Raw genomic sequence first — 20,282 nt, forward strand, 5'->3', positions numbered from 1 at the left:
AGAATTGCAAACTACAAGTGATTCAAGAAGCAAGAGAATCCACACACATTTTCTCTAACTTTATTGAATGAAATATAGACAAGTTTCTGAATCCTCACTATTAACAGCTTGGAAAATATAAAAGACATTTATGACCATGCTACATGAAACTTTAGCTAAATGGCTGCAGGTTATTTGTTAATATTATAACAATATTATTTAAGTACATACAGGAGGTATACAATCTGTACAAATGTTATTGGGATCACAGTTATTATGGGTTACAAACAGAAGGGAGGGCTTAAGGTGGGTGACGGGCTCTAGATGCTTATCTTTAGTTCCCTATAGCTTTCTCTAATCATTTATTTTTATACTGAAGCAAATATTGATCTTTAAAAGGCTCAAGAGTGGGCACCTTTGTGTCAAATGTCCACACCCTTAACTTAAAGCTGAAAGAAATGTGAGTCTTTTTTCCACTGCCAGCTGATATAAACCACTAAAACCTAAATTTAACTGCTTATAAAAGCACCTCTTTGTGACTCGCTTGGTGCCATTCTTCTAAAGTTAACTGAAAATAAACCGCTTTGGTGGTAAGAGCTACAGCTGTAGTTACTGGACTTTTCTTGAAGATTCCCTTTGCAACGAAGACCCGATGTCTGTATCAAAGTAGCCCTGTGGAAACTTTGGGAAGCTAATTGGATACATCTGGTGTCCTAGTCCTGTGATAGATGGAAAACGCCATAGCTCCTTGATTAATCCTAACTCGATTTGGCTTTCAGATTAATGGGAAAAAATTTGCTTTTGTATTTATTTCTGGTACCATGAAGTTTAAATCCTCCCTAGCTCGCCGTGTCCTCCCTCCCCGGTCGGTGCCAGCTTTTAATCAACCTGAGCTATAACGCTTGGGGAAGAACCCAAAGTTGTGCAGGACCAACTTACCATCAACGTGACCCCTAATGCACCGGGGGGGATTTAAAAGGTGTAAAGAATTCATCAGCAAATGCAGAGATTCAAAGAAGGTGACGAAACAGTGGATCAAAAATAGACCACACACACAATAAACATGATATGCTTTGTGTTTTTCTTGAACGCTTGTCTAACCAGTGTCTTTAAAAACTGGCACGTATATTTTCTTTGTAACACAGCAAATACTTCTGCCACATTATAAGCTTAAAGTGTTGTCATAGTGTTTTATTATCACATTAAACAATGTGTGACAATGTCTTTTCACAGTATATCAGGCAGTGAAAATTGTTTTATCTACATGAATCTCATGAAATATTAAGTGGGGAAGCAGAGTGAAGCACACGTGATCAATACAAGCTCGTGGTGCATTTCTGGTAGTTGTTGCTGCAATCTCTGCTCCTCTTGCCTGTGAAATAACACTTGTACCATGACTGAGTTATATTTACCTACAAACCCTTGAAATAATTGTCTTATATGCAATCTCTTTTTATTTAAATCCAAATTCTAAATAGCTCATACTCATTGTACGAGAAAGTTTAAGCTGTCTCCGCGTCAAGTTTAAAACAAAAAAATCTGTTGCAGGACATCCTTACAATAAACAAAAGGACAAATTTAAAGTAAAAAATAAAAGAAATAGGGTGCGAATGAATAATCAAGATATAAATACAATATACATGATAATAATCACTCATCTTTTCACCTTCTCACACCACCTCAGTCTTGTTACTATACACGTAAAAATTCACACACTCCCGAACACACACATGCGCGCACTTCCACTCCACCAGGTTGCAGCAAGGGCAATGAAAAGTCACTGAGGGTACACGGGTGTGATAACAGGCCAAACATGATGCTTCTGACGGATGGGACATGCACAAATGTGTGTTAAGGTGGGTGAGGATGCGATAGAGGGCCATCAAGGCTCCGTGACAGGGCAGCGGGGGGAGAGTCAGAGGACAGGTGGGATGGGAGAGTGGAGGAGGTGTCTCAGTCTCTCTGGGATTGGGGCGAGATTCAGTCGGTTTGTGTCACCACAGAGCATCCTCTCTCATTTTATCTTCCTCTCTCATGCTTCCTGGTCCTGACACGTGTGTCTCCCAGGCAAACGGTGCTGCATCCTCAGCTGTGGAGGAGACAGAAAAAGATTAATGTAGGACAAGATAACCTGTAGAGGGGAATTCTCTCTTTTTTTTTTTTCAATATGCAAAAAGCAAGGAAAAAAAAAAAGAGATCAATGTTATACATATGGTTTCCCTTTCACTTTTGTTTGAAGCGATTCTTCTTAAATATAACTCCAGATTAGTTGGTTGCTGAGGATAACGGTTTATCTGAGGAGCCGAGACTAAAGGGAACTTTTGCCTCTGAATAATATGAAAGCGATTTGTGCCAACATCCTTTTATGGACCTTTAATGCCTTGTTGCATTTATAGTGGGCTGTTGTTTACGGCAAAACACAAAACTCTTTTACACAGGAAATGGAATAAGGAGGCGGCGTACCACCAGTAATTTTCCTGTGGGAAATCTGTACTGAAAACAGAACATATAATGCATTTTAGCATTAAAATGTTGCAAAACTTCCAGTTAGTCATTTTATACATTTTTACATTACCTTACTCATGCAAAGCAGAAATGTTTTACATGTCCGGCGCCCTCCATGGGCGTTTCACACTGTAAAGTGGTTGGTGCCAAACAGCCTCCTAGCTTAATTTTTCATGTAAATAATCCTCTGCTTCTTTGAAAATTAGCGCACAGTATGGACTTGGCAATGGTTTAATGTTACAGAAAATAGTTTCCACATAAACTACTGTAATATTTTAGAGGTTGGAGTTATTTTAGGACGATAGAAGTCTGCTTTGGTCTCAGGCTCCTTGTGGATTAGCCATTAGCCGATTATGCTAGCTTCAACTAGCGTAATCTGGGTTCATACCAAAAGAGTTATAAAATGATTACTGCAGGACCTTTTGCAAGATCACGGTCACTTCAAAAATCAACAACAATGTTATCTAATGGTACTGAAAACGTCTACTTTCATTTAAGAAAAAATACTACAGTACCAGTAGGTTTAAAAAAAAGATGGCTGCTTTTTAAATGTTTGACTGCAGCTAATCTACATTTCTCTCTTAAGCCAGGCCTCAGCAGTAAACCAGCATGGCTGCATAATAACTATGAGAGTAAACTACACCTGGATTCATTGGTCATATCAGCTAACGTCAGTCACTGTCTCTACTGAATTACTGCAAATTAAAACATTCGCTATCCTAGTTGTATAAGAGCTAAAGTAGTCAAAACCCAAGTAAGCTAAACAACAGCTGTTCTTTGAAGCTCTGTAATCAAATCTTACAAATGCTGACTTCAACATGGTTTCTTGACTCCACACTGAGCTGGAGATGTAAGAAAAACAGGAGGAGGGAGCAGGGGGAATCATAATCAGCCTTTCAGCACAAGTTCATCTGCCCCTCACACACACCGCTTCCCTTTAGGACCCGGGCCTACAAAGACGGGGGTCAATGGTGGCATTCCTGCTTTGATATCAAAGGTACCCTGGTTACTCAGAGCCTGGACAAAAGCTTTTTCATCTGGTTGGTGTGCAAATCCCCTCCCTGCTCTCTAATAAAAGTACAACCCATTGATGTTAAAAAGAAAACCACTATGAGAAACCCATTTGATAGGCCAACAAAGGAATCCTGTTTTTTTCCCGACATCGTTTAGTAAACGGATTTCCTTTCATGATAAGTAGATATACTGTATGCTCTAAGACAAGTCTTACCTGCTCATGAGGCTGTTGTGATCTCTTTGGATACAGGCTCAATCTCCTTCACAGCCTCCTCGATCACCTCGATCACTTGCGCCATCACCTCCACACACTTTGCTGATGGTTTTTGCTCCGGCTGGCTTTCGCCTGCGTCCGTACATTGACTGGCAGCAGCAGCCTGGGCACAAGGGGTCTCCTGAGGCTCCTCTGTCAGCTCAGGGAGTTTGTTTTGTCTGGAGGGATTCTCAGCTGTCACGCTGGTGTTTGAGCTGTTGCCGTCAAGCATCGCCACGGTTTCTACTGCCACGGGCTGCTCTTCAACCTCTTCAGCCGATTGCAGGACTACATGTGTTGGCATGTGGATCTCGACCTCCTTTTCCTTCTTCTCCTCTGATGGGGCCTCCAACTTGTTTCCATTCTCAGAGGTTTCTTTCACTGCTCCCTCCTGCTCATTTTTGCTTTTTTTCTCCTCACCGTCCTCCCCTTTGATCTCTGTTACTTCTTCCTCAACGACAGCATCTTCACTTACTTGCACCTCCACGGCTTTCTTTAAATTGCTTTTGGGTTTCTCCTCCTCGTTGTCATCCTCTTTGATGTTTTCTGTGACCTCGATTGGGACTGGCTCGATGACCTCCATGGCAACACATAAGGGTTGAGGTGCTTTATGGATTGGTCTCTCACAGATGTCAGGAATAGGGGTGTCAGTGATGACAACTTGGTCAGCTGCGATGCCTACCTCACTCTCTGTTGTCGCTGTTGCCTGAACTGGTGTTGGGATGGTTGCTGTTGGCTTTTTGGATTCTGGTCCATCTTCTAAAACTTTATCTACAGCGTCCTTGATGACGGCCTCTGCAATGACAGCGCTCTGGGTCTCAATCTCACTGGCCTTATGGGCCTCTTCATTGGCCGCTTCTTTAGTTTGTTCAGTAGCAACTGATTTGGCATTGCCTGAAATTGCGTTTGGAGCGACAAGAACCACTGTCTCGGTGATAACAGCAGATTCATCTCTTGGCACAACAGCAGGGACAGCAGTTTCAGCCCCCTCTATATTAGTTGGGGTCCCCTCTTCTACATCCGTTGCTCCCTCCTTGGACTCTACGGTTACCTCAGAGACTTCGACACTCTGGATGCAGACAGCTGCTTCAGGAAGTGGCTCTATGGCGTTGACCACAACAGTTTTGGGAGAGTTCTCGGTCTGCGTTGTCGGCTGAATGACCTCCATGTTCTCGGTGCTGACAGCTCCAACCTTCTCAATCTGAGGCTCATAGCTTTCACTGGCAACTTCAATTTCTGCAATCTCACTGGATAATTTGTCAGCAGCAGGCTCAAGAGCCAGAGTTTGTACTTTGTTAACGTGAGCCTGGAGCACAGGATCTTCTGACGCAACAGCTTCTTGTGGTTCTAATGACTTCTCCTCCACAACTGTCTCGACGTTAGTAGCATCACCTAGAAGGCCCGTGCCTTCTAACGTAGGCTCCACTGGCTGCTCCACATCAACTGCAGCAATCTCCTTGGTTTCAAGACCGGTACAAAGAGCTATCGCCTCACCTTGTGGATGAGGCTCCAGGATAGCTACGGTTATGGGCTTGGCGTTTTCTGTTTCAGGCTCAGACTCACTTGTTGCAGAAGCTTTTTCCAGTGGAACATCTTCTAGAGTCACAGATGTCTGGGTGGGGAGTGCCGTGATTTGAGCCTCAATAGCACCAATGACCTCTTCTGCGCTGTGCTGCCTGGGTCCCTGAGGGACAGGGGAGGTTGCTGCAGCTGGAGCTGGCGTAATGGGCTTCACCTCAGCGGTGGACAGTCTACGTCCCATGCGACCTGAGCCTTTAGGAGGAACAACTTGGTCATCTGTTTCATCCTCTGCAATGTCAGTGTCAACGGATTTAGGCGTGGCCGCATTTTCCGCCTCCTCTGGGATATCACTCAGCTGATCATGGTGATCTGCTGTATCTTCGACGCTGGCTGGAATCCATGATGGTGATCTGTCCTCAGCAGACACTTTACTCTGCACCGTATCTGCTTCTTTTGGAGTTTCCTGCGCTGCTTCAACCTGTTCGTCATACTCAGAGAGAGGAACAACAGCTGGGGTTTCAGAGTCCTCCTCACCCTGGTCGGTGGACGCTTGTTTTTCTGGCACCTTCTTCTTGCGTCCGGGGAAGAGTTTCCTTAAAGAGAAAGAAGACTCTTCTTTTTGTGTCTCAGCGTCTTGCTGGGCTTGGTCAGCGGGTCCGTCTGGCTTCTCCTCACTTTTTGGCTTATTCTTTGACATAACCAAGCGTTTCAGTGTGCTCCATGGAGACTCTCTCACAGGTGGGGTGGGAACAGGCTCAGGCGCAGGCGCAGGAGTTACTTCTTCACTTTCAGGATTTTGGGAAGCAGCAGTAGCCTCTTCATTTTTGCCCTCTTCCTTTGAATCTTCTTCTCCTGCTGCTGCTCCTGTTATCTCCTCTTCTGCTTTGGTTTCATCATCAGAGTCAGAGGTCTTCCTGGTCCTCTTTTTGGGTCCCCCGATACACATCAGAGCCTCCCAGGAAACAGAGGTGTCCATTTTCTTCTTGGTCTCCTCGGTGCTACAGGTCAGCTTCTCAGTGTTTTCGGTTTTTGGCTCTTCCTCAGAGGCCTTGTCTTCCTTTTTCTCCTCCTCCTCAACACTCTTTTCTGCCAGTGTAGCACTCTCAGACGAGGACAGTGTGGCAGACTTAGCTGGTTTGTCATTTGTGCCTTCATCTTCACTGTCAGAAGACCTTTTAGCATACTTCTTGGGTGTTACTAGCTTTCTAAAGGAGGCAATGACACTATCCTTTTTCTTCTCCCCATCAGAGGAAACTTCCCCTTCAACTTCTTGGCTGGACTCGAGTTGATTTGCGTCTGCGGCAACCACATGTTCCCCCGATGCCTCTGGAGACGAGGGCCTGCTGTCTGCTTTGCCCGCCTCTTCAGACTCAGCAGAAGACTGAGGATGATCTGCAGCTTGCTCCCCGGATTCGGTGAGCTTTGACTCGGGCTCTTTCTTGCTCTTTTGTCTTTTAGTTGAGAGTTTCTTTAGGCCAGCCCCAGTAAAGAGCTTCTTCAGAGGGCTTCCATGGGGTTTTGACTTCTCCTGTGATGACTGTAGTTCAGCCTCAGCACTCACCTCAGCTGGAACCTTCTCTTCGACACTTGATTCAGCCCTTTGGTCTTCTTTGCTCTGATCAGTAGTTGTTTCGGTGGGAGTTGTTGCCTCTGGGGTAGTGTCTGATTTTGCCTCCTCTTGTGTGATCGGTCCTTCTTCCTTGGTCTCTGGCTCAGCCTTCCCCTCCACAGGGGTCTCTTGCGTCTCCTCTTTAGTTTCCTGCTCTGTTACAACATTCCCATCTTTGGTTTCCTCCTCTGACACAGTAGTCTCATCCTTTGTTACCTGCTCTGCTTCATCTTTGACCTCCTTTTCCTCAGCAGTGGCTTCTTCTGTTTTAGCAGTTTCCTCTTTCTCAGCAGCCTCCTTTTCCTCCTCTTCTTTTGTCTTCTTGATGCTGGATTTCTTTCTCAAGTTTGAGAAGAGTCCCACGAAGAAGAGCTTTCTGAAGGGGGACATACCTGTCTCCTTGGGCGGAGGCGCGGTTTCTGCTTCTTTCTCAGCTGTTTCCTCCTTGGTTTCTTCACTAGCAGCCTCGGCAGCGGCGCCATCAGGCTGAGCGTCAGTGGATTCATCTTTCTCTGTGTCTTTAGTTGCATCTCCATCTGGGGTCGATGCTTCTGTCTGGGCCTTATTTTCATCTGTTGGGGTTTTCTCTTCAGCGGGAGAAGCCTCCTTGTCCTTCGCAGGCTCTTCGGCCAAGCTGGCATCCTCTTCCTCTTTATCTTTTACCGTCAGAAGCGTCACCGGGTCCGTCTCGTCGCTTTTGTCCTTCTTGAGCGTGAATTTCAAGCCCACGATGGTGAAAATCTTCTTGAAGCCGACCTCTCCCGCATCGTCCGTCTTCTCCTCCGCTACCTTCTCTTCAACAGCGGAAATATCATTTGCGCTGGGCGACTCCTTGTCCATTTTCTCGCCGTTTACATGAGGGGTCCCTTCGACCGGGGTGGTTGCTGTGCTCTCCGGAGCCTCTTCCTTCTGGGCCAGCGACACACCATCTGGCTGGCCGACTGAAAGGCAAGAAAAGAAAGAGCTTTCTGTAAGACATTGATCAAATTTCTCTATTTAGTTCATCACTTGACTCTGTGTGCGCTGTTGTGCTGTAGAAAGATCCCCTAATGAAATCCCCATGATGTCCATATAAAACTATCATCTGTAACCTTCTCCTAATGATGAGGAAATCAAATCACTTGCAGAGCCAGAATAATTTGCTCCATATTTCATATAAAGCTTTATATAAAAAGGTATTTGTTAAGATCCTGACCCCCCCTGTTGATGTACTGGAAAATGTAACTTCAAATAGTTGTTTGTATATACACAAAAGCGAAAAAGGATATGGTGGAGATAAATAATGCACATATACATTTGAATTGGTACGCTAACGCACACTAATGCAGTTTTTACTATGCCACTTTAAAATGTGTTTGGGCTACATTGTGGTGCTTTTAGAGTCCAGACAGAGAGACACTTATCTCACTCTAGGCATTCCTCCGCAGTTAAACACATGTTGGGCAAATGTTGCAATAATGGCTGAGATAGCAGATGTAAACCACACATTCAACATGTCAGTCTGTCAGTGTTTTGACAAATGTGGGCGTTTGCCGACAGGGAACGACGGCCTGTCGGAGCCTTTCTCAGATCTTACTGCAGTCTGGGAAATTTCACATCTAAAATCCCTGGGGTCTCTAAAAAAATCCCACAATGATTTATGCTCAAGGAATCAGGTTACAGGATTACACGCAGAGCAATTTAGCTGCTGTTTCAACCAAGCACACCGTGGGAAATAATCTGCCACTTAACGTATTTTTTTCTTTAAAGAATTTATCCAAAAATTATATAAAATAAAATAAAAAATAATTACTTTTAAAGTGCTTGACGTCAGCTCTTGGTCATTTAATTTATAAAAAAAAAAAAAAAAAGAACTTGTCTGGTTAGTAACACTCTATAATTTAGATGTTGCCCGTCCACACAAAAATGTGAAACTGCACATTGGCATTGGCCTACGTCGCTTTTTCTGAATTATAGCAATAAACTGCGTTCCAAGAATATTTTAGCTCTCAGGTGCAGAAAATGTTTGCTTGATGGGAGATTATAAGAAAGGTTTTGGTTATTCCTTTTTCTTAACGTGGTATTTCAGCATTTCCCTCTTCCTTTATCCACTAAAATGAAGACGAAACCAGTAATGGAGGACACGCCCGTCTCTTCTGCGCAGATTTGAAATGAGAGGAATGTAAATTATGCAGCAAACCCAACTTTAAGAAAATTATTTTAAGATGCGCCGCATGCAGTTTGACTTTAAATAGCAAGAGATTTCAAGAATGTTTGTTTGCTTTATTTAAACTGTTTCTTGCCTCTGCCCATGTCCTATTGAAATCAAACAAAGCAAGACCTCCCCTTCAGTACCCCTCCTTAAAATAAAGTCCCAATCCCCTTGACCCAAATTCCACCGCAGCAGGATGGATGGGGACCCACCCCCCCTTCCCAAACCAGACACAAGCATACAAAAACACAATAGCCTCCAAGCCCTCCCTGGCCCCAGGAAAATAAAGGAAGAAGGCTGGTCAACCTTTTTGTTATCAAACCGGGCTGCAGCTCAAGTTTAAATTGTTGAGTTTGGCAAGGTTGCTAAAGTAGTAAATGGAAAAGGATTTGGGTGATCAAATAATGACAACAAAGCTTTTGTAGCTTTTTTTCTCTCACGTGTACGTGATCTTTAGGTTATTTATTCGTCACATCAATGTTACGCCGCACAGATTGTCCGGAATCAGCGCCAGAAAAACCCATGAATCTAATCTAAGTTCATACATTACACACCAGCTCCCTCTGAGCTGCTTTCAATTAGGTCCCAGAACAGAGAGGGTTATTAAAGATGTGTTTGTGAAAGAGTGGGAGGGGGACACACTGTAGGAAAACCTGGCAAGGCGCTTCTCTTGTGTATCTACAAGGTCAATAAAACCGGAGCCACGCTGATTTAACGGACTACTGGCATCTTCTCCATCTTTTTGATCTCCGCCTTCCTGCTCAACCAACCGTCAAACGTCCTCGCAGTGTAAATATTTGAAGGAGGGGGGGAGGAGGAGGCCCAATTTAAAGCTAAGCTGGGTACAGATGTTGACTGCAGGGATGAAGGTGTAGCATTTCTGACGCTTCATCCTCATATTTGGGATGCTCGTCTCGGCTGGAGACAGGGTCGCACGCGTGAGGGTGAGATTTCGTATTAAATATCAGAGCTGCGCACTGAAAGGGGATTGTTGTAAAGTTACTCAGGTCAGATCCGGTTTCAGCTGGGGCTGTGGCCGGACCGGTTTGGGGTCGCCTCTTTATCTGTGAGGGCGGGACGCGAGACTCAGAGACTGTATACAAATCTATGCAAATACTGTAGTCTGGACCTGGAGTTTTAAAACAAAAGCAGTCAGTTAAAACCAGGGCAACAGGACCCCATCACCCTCCCCCAACGGAGACGATACTCAACACCCCCCTCCCAAAACACACACACAAACATCTCAAAGGTGTGGTCAGGGCATCTCTGGGCAGAGGGGGAGGATACCAGCAGTTATTACCCGCTCAGATAATACAACATTGTGCTAAATCAGTCAATTTCTCATTTTTTATTATGCAATCCTGCTAGGCTTAAACAAACCCCGCTGAGTTAAACTAGGGAAAACTGGGAAACAGGGTCTGTTTTGGCACACAATCAATCCCAGACATCCTTGTCTCTCTGTCCCTACACATCCTCCGTGAGTAAATCCCCCCCCCCCCCCCCCTCCCCCTCTGGGAGTTAGAGTCGGACTAATCTAATAAAACACCTCACATGATGGGATACAGTGTGTTGGCTCAGATGTGGGACTGTACAAAAAATTTCTAATTTAAAAATCAAGGCTCTCTTGCAGTTTTGATGGACACTTTTGACTAAAAAGTTTGAACCATGTTCAAGGTTCATTACTTTTTTGAGAAAATCCCTAGAAAATATGTTTGCAAGGCAAAGTAAAATGGATGTTTTACATCGTGATGCTCTGCAGCAGTGAAGGCAAACCTTCCCAGAACTGAAATCATTCATCCACGCCAGAACATCCACAAACCACGAAGCAAAAAAAAAAAACCACACCCTCAATACAACAATGTTTTTGGCAGTACTCACTTATACAAGGAAAACACACTTAAATGAGTTCCTGTTACATTCAAATTGCAGATTTATGACAAATAGGTTCATATAAAAGCGATTTTGGGCATGAGAAAACTGTTCTTACCTGTTAAAGTAATTGTTCCAAGCATTGGGAGTAGCCAGAAAAAAAAACTGCCAACCCAGAAAAAGATGCAACAAATAAAATTAATTAATTAAAAAAATGTACAAGTAAGCCTCAGCGGTCTACGGTCTCCCTTCACTTCTCTACACACTTTGTAAAGCTGTGTGTTCCTCTGAGGGCTTGAGCTGTTTCTTCTCACTTCCAGCGCTCCTCAGTCAGTCAGCAGAATGAAGTAACCAGAGGTCTCCACACACATTTCAACGGGCTGACACACATGTCATGGATGGGACCACCCCTGCCTCCCCTTTTTCTTCCCACCTCCCCTTGCCTTTCTTCAGCTGTTCTGAATGAACACCCCCACGCACACGCACACCCACACACACACACCCACACACACACACACACACACCCTCCATCCTCCTCTCTTATCCGCTCCCTCAGACCTCATCGTCCACCAACGATGGTCATGTGACTTTTCATTAAGTAGCCTTTCAAACACATTATTCAAAGTGTGAATAATGTGAACAAAAGATATTTTGTACAAATAAAGATCTGAAAAGTGTGGCCTGAATTTTGTATTTCAGCCCTCTGCGTCAGCAATATATAACCGTCTTTTGCTTACAATTGCAAGTATTTTGGGGGTGTGCCTCTACCAGCTTTGCACATTTACAGACTGGAATTTACTTATTCTTGTTTGTAAAATGGCTCGACCTCAGTCAGGTTGGATGAAAAGCCTCCATAAATGTATTTTTTAAAGTCTTACTTTAGATTCTCTGTTGATTTATGTCTGGACTTTGACTGGGCCATTTGTAACACATGAAGATGCTATTATTTAAAATAGTACACTGAATCTCTGGTTGTAGGTTTATAGTTGTATTACTGCTGGAAGGTGAACCTCAACCCCAGACTCAAGTCTTTTCTTCTACCAGGTGGTTAATGTTGGAAAAAACACTGCATGCATACATGCATTTAAAAAAAAATCTATTTTTTTTATTTCTCACCAAGTGTATATACAGATCCGTTCAAAACTTTTTTAATGTAATTGAAAAGTCAATGTATTTCAGTAACTTGATTCATTAGGTGAAACATATTATGTAGAATAATTACACATGGATGGATGTTTTACAACCTCCATTTCTGTCAATTAAGATGATTTGCCAGGTGCAGCTAATAAACACACACCATTTAAGATTAGAACATTACATCAGACCAATAAACTATGTTGAATGGCTGCTTAAAGTGTTACATACTTTTAATCCGACAATCAAGCCTCGTTAGAACGTATATTCTTACTGAATCTGTTTTTACACTTAAGATATCTGTACGGTTTGTGTGCACAACCTTGGCCATTAAAGCTGAGTCTGATTCTAATTACCCAAGACAGGAATTCACTGCAACGCCACAGCATGATGCTGCCGCCACCATGCATCACCATTGGTGGCATAGTGTGAATCATTTTAAGGCTGTTATTTACTTCTCTCTCGTTTAGTTTCAATACGTGGACCGATCCGTTTAAGCCTCACGTCTCCAACACTTTTAGGTTCAGAAAAACTTTACGGGTGCTGTTTTTTTTTTTTTGTTTGTTTTGTTTTTTTTGAAGGGTTTGGGAATTACAAGCATGTTGACCTTAATTCTTTTCAAAAAAGGAAAAAAAAGTAGTCCTTAATACTCAATTTCTCTTTGTCTTTCCTTTAGAAGGAGGCGTACAGACTAGTGTTTCATAGCTCATGTCAAAAGTCAAGTAGAAATGCTGATTGAGGTAACCCAGAGCCAACTTCAGCACTTCATATGAACACTAATCTCCCAGATGGCTTTCTTTCACTTTCTAACGACTAATATAAAACAGCGAATCTCGTCCTTGAACATGATCGTTCACATCACAAACCCAAATCATGAACTGGGAGTGCCGCCAAGTCCCTACACGACCCCCGTTGAGTGAATGTTAATAGAGCCCCTCTCAATTGCTCCAACGCAGACACGTTTAGCTTTTGTCTGCGGGGGGAAAAGAGACCAGAAGGAATGCAGATAATTCCTCAGGTAAATACCAGCATAATCAGATCTGTCACACTTCTACATTGTCCTGCAGGAATGTGTGAATTCCTTGCCGAGAGCTCCCAATCGAGTGATAACGGCAGCAATTGAGTAGTTTGAGAGGTCTGAAAGCCCCCCCCCTCCCCCCTCTAAGCGAAGAGGGTGCCCTGAGAGTTGTGTGACTTTGCCGGTTGCAAGCCTGTCTGTAACTTCGGCGCTTCATCATGTGCAATTCGTTAAATCTGTTTGTCTGTCCTGCAAAGATTTCTTGCCAACTGTCCCATCTGAGCAGGCAAGAGCGAGATAAAAAAAAAATAAAAAAAATATGTGGATGTTTGTGTGCGTTGAATTGAGGGGAGGAAGTTGCAAATCTAATAACGGGTTATATTGGAGAGAAAATTTCAGTGGATAACAAAATTAGTGTTTATAACATTATGCAGGAGACCCTTGAAATGCTGCTGTGTGAAGCGTGCTCCCCCCACCCCCCCACCCCAGCCTTGGTAACTAAGTTACATGTACTCGGTCATAGGAATATCATTTTATTCCAACAAAGGATTAGCAAACAGCAGCGAGGTCCAAGTCAGAACCTACAGGACTTCTTTAATCTTATTCATCCACATTGGTGGGACTTTCTGTCATGGCCGTGACTCATCTGATGGGTATGTCACTATCTGTACTCTGCTACATAATGGCCACTACAGCGGTACATTATGCTGAGTGGACGGTGAGTCAGGCTGATGGGAATTTATGGAGTAAGACCTACCAGCGTTTCCCTTTTCCCTCCAAGCTTCCTTCAAGTGACTCACCCACATCAGTCGCATTCCTGGACTTCCACACACACTGACACATTTTTATTTAGACGGCCCCTGCGCAAAGGCAAACTGCAGACAATACAGACAGATGATTTATGGAGGAACAAGATATTTGCTTGCTATCAAGAAAGCAGACAATAAATCCTCTCTTGGGTGTATCTGCTTGTGGCCTCATTCCGCATATTGTTGGTGAGGTAAATCAAGGCACATCTGCTAAATATTAATGTTACTTAAATATGAATGCACTACATGTACAGTGCCTTGTAAATACATTCATACCGTTTGAATTTGTTTGCATTTTGTCACATTGCAACGACAATAAGAAATGGGATTTGCCATAAAGCTTCCGCAATGCTGAAGAAAAGGACCCCCACAGTGTTATCCCCCCACCCACCACGTTTCACTGTGGGGAGGGCGTGTTCAGGGCGAGGTGCAGTTTCTGTTTTCCGCTACAACATATCCATCTAGGATTAAAAAAAAAGGGGTTCAGTTTTGGTCATACCATCTTACACCAGCTTTAATAACCTAAAGGTTTCAAAAGGTATGAATAATGTTGCATGAGATCTAACTAAACCCAAATCGGAAAACTCTTTTTAACCCAATTTTACCCTTAGTTATTGTCCACTTTTCTTTCTTTTTTTTGTTTCAGTAATCAAACAACTCCTTTAAACATAACAGACCTCTCATTACAAGGCAACTCTCTATGCATGTAGACTGCTAAAACTAACTTTATTTAGCAATTAACAATGAAAGAACTTGTTTTGTTCATTTGGTCACTAGAGCCATGATCCTCAAGGTGTGATGCTGGTAGCTCATCACTGGGAGTTCTTGTGAATATTTCAAGAACTCCCAACTGTAAACTAAAGCGAAAGACTTTAAACAAGCGCTGGTAGCTGATTATGCTTTGTTGTATTTAGCTCTGAAGTTGGAACTTGGATCTGGGGATAACATCAAACCCCACTTGACCATTTTCTAGTTGCAAGTTGGGAAAACAGCAGTATAACCTGTTTTCAGTGAGAAGCTAGCTATTATTAGCAACATAAAACATTTATATTGTTTCTGCCTCAAAAGGGCCCTTCCACCACACCAGTTTCAGTGCTAACATGATGCTAGTGCTAACTTAGCCTTGGTTCTTTCTGATTCCACCGCTCCAAAATTTAGCTCTGTGGAGGAACAAGAACTACTGTATGTCCTGAAGCAGTTTTCCAGAAGAGACCTTTAAATGGCATCTTCTGTGTTTAAAGTGCTGTAAAACTGATATCAGTAACTTGTTTTAAAAACATTAAAGCTTCCTTTGAGGTATTTAGGAAAAATTATGATCATGTTTGAGCTACTTTTAGAGAAGGTGAAAAGCACACTGCAAAAACGGATCTAAAAAGAAGTAAAATGTTCTTAAAGTTAGTGTATTTGTCCTTGATTTGAGCAGGTAAATAAGACTATCTGCCAATGGATATATATTGTTCTTATTTTAAGTGCAAAAATCTTATTCCACTGGCAGATCATCTTATTTACCTGCTCAAATCAAGGACAAATACACTAACTTTAAGAACATTTTACTTCTTTTTGGATCCGTTTTTGCAGTGCAGGCGTCGCCCTCGGCCCGGTACTGGCTTAAGCCTTTCCTTTATTTTATAGCTTTTCGAAAGTATCTGACAGGTCTGTCGTTTATTAAATAGTGAGAATCAGTTTCTGGAAAATATATGTAAATCTGTGTTAAAGTGTGTAAAAGAAAAAAAAAGTTTTAAACAATCAGGACCAAAATTGTCAAAAGAAAAAACTTTTACGAGAGAAAAAACAAGCAGAGAACTTGGTGTCAAGGGAGGCATTACTTCTTTGTCTTTTAGCAGAAAAATGCTGCTCTGATTAAAGGAATCCTTCCACCCAAACAGCACATTTTGTAACTAAACTCCAACAAAACAAAGCTGAGTTTTTGGTGGTTGACGCCTTGCATATCTTAAATCAGAAAACGTGCCTGAATTCAGGAATGTTTGAGGTGGGGTCTTGAGTGCTCAGGCAGGAGGGGGGGTGTGGGGTTGGGGTAATGGGTGGAGGGGCTTTTTTGAGGCCTGCATGAGAGTGAATGACATCACCGGACAGCTTCGGAGACACCGCCTCTTACACTTCCAAGAATGGGACAAGATGATGTTGAAATAATTGGAGGAAATGGAAGCAGGGCGAGGGAGACTGACTGACATCAGAGAGATTTGTTTCACTGAGTAACTCTCCTTTCTTCTGTGTCTTGTCCTCTTCATTTATTCCCCAACTTTAATCCTCTTCAATCCTCCTTCTCCGCTTTCTTTTTTGTCTTTCCAGCACTTCTATCCTCTTATCCTTCTGCTTCTGGAGGGCAGCAGAAGGATAAGAGGGCTAGAGCGATGGATGAAAAATGTCGGACAGGAAATGCAATGAGCTCTTGACATCACCGCTTCCTCTTCCTCCCGCTCATTTCCCAGTGTTACCGTCATGCACAGCGCACAGTTTCATTCAGGGAACGGACATTACGCGGTTTAGCGTGCTCAGATAACCACGTACGGTTGTGGTGCCTTAGGTTTGTTTATTTTTCAGGTAAAACAGAAACAACAGAAACGATAATCTACTGCTTCAACACGCAACCGGCACACAAATATATCAAAAACAAAAGTAAGACAAAGTATCCCCAAGTAAACTAAAAATAAAAAAAAGCTTTAAATTTAGTCCAGCAGCTATTTCAGTGAAACATGTTCTCCAAGAACTTCTCTGCTACAGACATCCACCATTTTTTTTTTTTTTTTGCATTCTTGAGATATCTGCATCAGCAATATAGCCGTCCAGTTGTTGTTGGGCATCATCTTACCTTTAAGTATAAATGGTAAAGAGTCCCTGCAAGACCTTAATATTTACATATGAGTGCACGAACAGGATGATTACAGGCTATTAGATCAACATTATTTAGGATTTGCACTTGAACAAAACTAATGTTCAAATGTTTATCCAATCCTAACTGTTTGAATCTAATCTATCCATAAACGGGCCAATAAAAAGAAACAGTTCATCTCGTGTCCAGTGGAAACATTTGCTAATTTCTTGACACCCTTCACAACAGGTTTTAAGCATTGTTGGTGAGGTAAAAAAAAATGATATCTAACTTGGAGTGTCACAGTGACCACAGTACTTGTAATGAAGGGGAAAAGGGAGGGGTCAGCAACATTCTTGGTCCATTCTCTAAAATCCTCCATATGCCTGGGGGAGGTTAGGAGTTAAGGATAGAGATTAGGTTCCCTGATGCCGGAAAGATGAGAGGAGTGCCTGAGGTGACGAGCAGGTCCTGAGCAGGGGCGGCGGGGAAGGTTGGACCGTCTTGGTGGGAATTTTACTTTAATACTGTAGTTTTCAAACTCTAAGACCGATGAATAATGCTTGGCTGGATAATTCAATCATTTATAATTTATTTGATTTGGCATGAAAACTTTTGTGTTTTCATTGAGCTGGATACATGTGTCCACTGGTCCACAGCTTTCATTTTCTCATAATGTGATCCAGCAAAGTTTTCCCCGGTAAAAGTGATGAGATCAGTGGCGGTCTGCCAGGACAAGCTCCTCCACACATTGAGGATATATGGTCGGAGAAGAATTTAAACAATGCTCAGTTATAGCAAGTCATCCAGGTCTTGAAGAAGTAAAACAACCCCAAACTGTTGCAGCCACCATGTTTGGCTGTCAGTATGGTGTTTTTTTTTCTGAAATCCTGCATTCATTTTACTGCAAATTTCAATGGACTCAGTTTTTCGGCCAATGTGAGAACCGCCGTTGTGTCCTTTTTGGTCAGCAGTGGTTTCCACCAGGGAAATCCCCTAAGAATGCCCGATCTCTTTCTTATTGTTGAATCATGAGCACCGACTTCTACTGATTACAGTGAGGCCTGCTGTGCTTTGGATGTTTTTTTTTGTGACGGCCGTGAAACTGACAAACTGTCCCAGAGTAGGAAAGTCTAAAGCCGCCCCCCACGACGGCTCCGTCTGGACACCCCTATCTTCATAACTGGCTAACACATTGGCACGTTTGTGCATGCGAGCCAACGTAGACCTTGCCTCTCCCTTAACACACGCGCGCTAAGACAAACAAACAATGGCAGACTTCGAAGTAGCATTTCAGACACTGTTCCATTTATTGTGGATTTTACACTATAAATACACATTTTGCTGCTCTACTGCGTTGTGTGGACCCCTTGTTGCCAGTCCACATAAATGCCTCTTTTGTCTCGCCTGATTGTTTACGACTGTAGTAATGTAACTGCGCCACCCACTGGCGTGGAATAGGTATTACAACACCTATTATGGCACCTCCAGCTTGACGCGGTGTCATCTATAAACTCAAACTTTTCTGTACAGATACACTATTTGGCTCGGTGTGGATGTAGCCATGCAAATGAGTTTGCAACCCTTTCCAAAACTGACTGTTTCTTCTCTGTTGTTGACTTTATTTAGATTGCGGTGTGATGTGTTTTTCTTTTAGTCTACTTCATGCTGTCATAGAGGTTCTATATAAAGCATTTTTTGCATCTGGTACTAAAAAGGCCAGGGCATGGGAAGCAAAATTTAACTCAGCTTTGCCAAAAAAAATTTGGTTAACTTAACTATTTTCTTGCAAGAAGCGAGGAATCACATTTTTTGATTTTACAAACAGGTTTCACAAATCATAGCTGTGTTTTTGGAAAAAAAATGCAATCATTACACGGTAAAACAAAATTTACTATAGACGTGATCCATCTAGATAATGCATCTTCCATACTTCTTTCAAACCACAATTCTTTCAAAGGTTGCCCTGATGCCAGAAAGCATAAAATACTCTTTTTTTATGTCTTTTTATAATAGAATAACGGTTTCATAAATTGATGAATGTGTTTAAAAGAATTCTTGTTTAGTAATAATCTATCAAAGACCTGACCAGTCAGAGTGTTTTAGATGTCGAACAAGCTTCCTGTAAAACAGACTACTCGAGCTGGGTTTAGATAAACATTCCTGTCCAATCAGCTTAGAGGACCAAAGTTTCTAATTGTTACTTACGTATGTACTTAATGTGTCCTACTGTGGGTGTGTCCTTAACAGCACTAAACTAGCCGTTCTTATAGACATAACTGAACCATTGCCTGGAGAGCAAACATCTTGAGACTGCAAGGCTTTCAAGGCTTCTGATGCTTTCCTGCTGCGTCTCTTCCTTTTCCTGAAGAGACAAGTAATTTAGACATTTCACGTCTAGTTAATGGATCATCATCAGAGAACACCTACGTCACAACTCACAGACAAACTATTCCCTCCCGCGGGGATAGACAGTACAACCAGATCCAGAACGCAGAGCATCTAAACCCTGATTGTAAATGAGTGTTGCAGGCTGGAATGCAACAGCAATGTAGGCAGAAATCCAAGAGGAGCAATCCAGCGGCTGGATTGTGTTATAAACTCGAAGCCTCATATGCTGAGATCAGACAGAGATTAAGTGAAGGGAGAGGTCCCTTCCACAGGCATGATGAACATTTTGGCAACATAACCATGCAGAGGCCCCAGAGGAGCTTTGAAATCAGTCAGAGTTAAAACTAAATCATATCCACCCATAAGATGGATGCACACGTTTTTTTTATTTATAACACATCAAAATCTAAATAGGTCTGCCTCTGATTGTCAGAAAATGTGTAAAACTTCAGATGTAAATAACCTTTATTTGTTCCATGCTTTTAGATCATGCTTCTGGTTCACTGGCGTGTTCCCTGAAAAGCTGATTTTAGTCGGCCTACCAAAATTAATCCAAAAGTGCATCAACAACTACTGCAGGAGGTCAGAAGGAACCCAGAGCAACAATTAAAGCAGAGAAACTTTCACATTTCACATTTTCACAATGCGCAAAATGGCCTCCATGGGAGAGTTGTAGGGTGAAAATCCACAGGTGACCAAAAATAACCCAAAGGCCCGTCTCATATTTACCAAAGACTTTAAGGAAAATTTTCTGTGGACTGACGAACCAAAATGAGAACTTTTTGGAAGATGTCCATCCAGTTACTCTATCGCAGGGGTGTCAAACATACGGCCCGCCAAACAATTTAATCCCCCCCCCCCCCCCCCCCCAGTGTCCTGACTGGCAATGTGGCAATAAGAATTGTTGTCTTAATGCCAAAAAGAGCTCATCAGATTTGACTTTCACAAGTGGAGCAGTACGGCTTTTGCCATAGTGCTCCGCTTGATTTATGAATGTGAATAGTTTTATTATGATTCATGCGGGGAATATCTCAAATGATATGGACACTACAATGGGAAAGTAGGAGAGAAAAGGAAGAACAAGAAGAACAAAAGAAAAGGTGAAAGAAAGATGAGATAAAAGGAAGAGAATGATAAAACAATTATTGAAAAAAAACAT

General features: G+C 42.6%; 1 protein-coding gene across 2 annotated transcripts in view; it reads right to left on the reverse strand.

Annotated features, from left to right (window-relative positions):
• Nucleotides 1-44: 44 nt before the first annotated feature.
• Nucleotides 45-20,282, reverse strand: part of akap12b (A kinase (PRKA) anchor protein 12b) — a 57,098-nt gene continuing 36,860 nt past the window's right edge. The window contains exons 1-3 of one of the 2 annotated variants that reach the window (XM_036147370.1): nucleotides 11,060-11,304; nucleotides 3,713-7,822; nucleotides 45-2,068 (exon numbers count right to left, since the gene is read on the reverse strand). In XM_036147370.1, coding sequence (XP_036003263.1) covers nucleotides 3,717-7,822; nucleotides 11,060-11,084 — 4,131 coding nt within the window. In that variant the 5' untranslated portion in view covers nucleotides 11,085-11,304 and the 3' untranslated portion in view covers nucleotides 45-2,068; nucleotides 3,713-3,716. Of the gene's footprint in view, nucleotides 2,069-3,712; nucleotides 7,823-11,059; nucleotides 11,305-20,282 lie in introns of those variants that run through there. The other variant, XM_036147369.1, reaches the window with a different exon arrangement.

The sequence above is a fragment of the Fundulus heteroclitus genome, chromosome 15, assembly GCF_011125445.2.
Source record: "Fundulus heteroclitus isolate FHET01 chromosome 15, MU-UCD_Fhet_4.1, whole genome shotgun sequence".
NCBI classification, from domain to species: Eukaryota; Metazoa; Chordata; class Actinopteri; order Cyprinodontiformes; family Fundulidae; genus Fundulus; species Fundulus heteroclitus.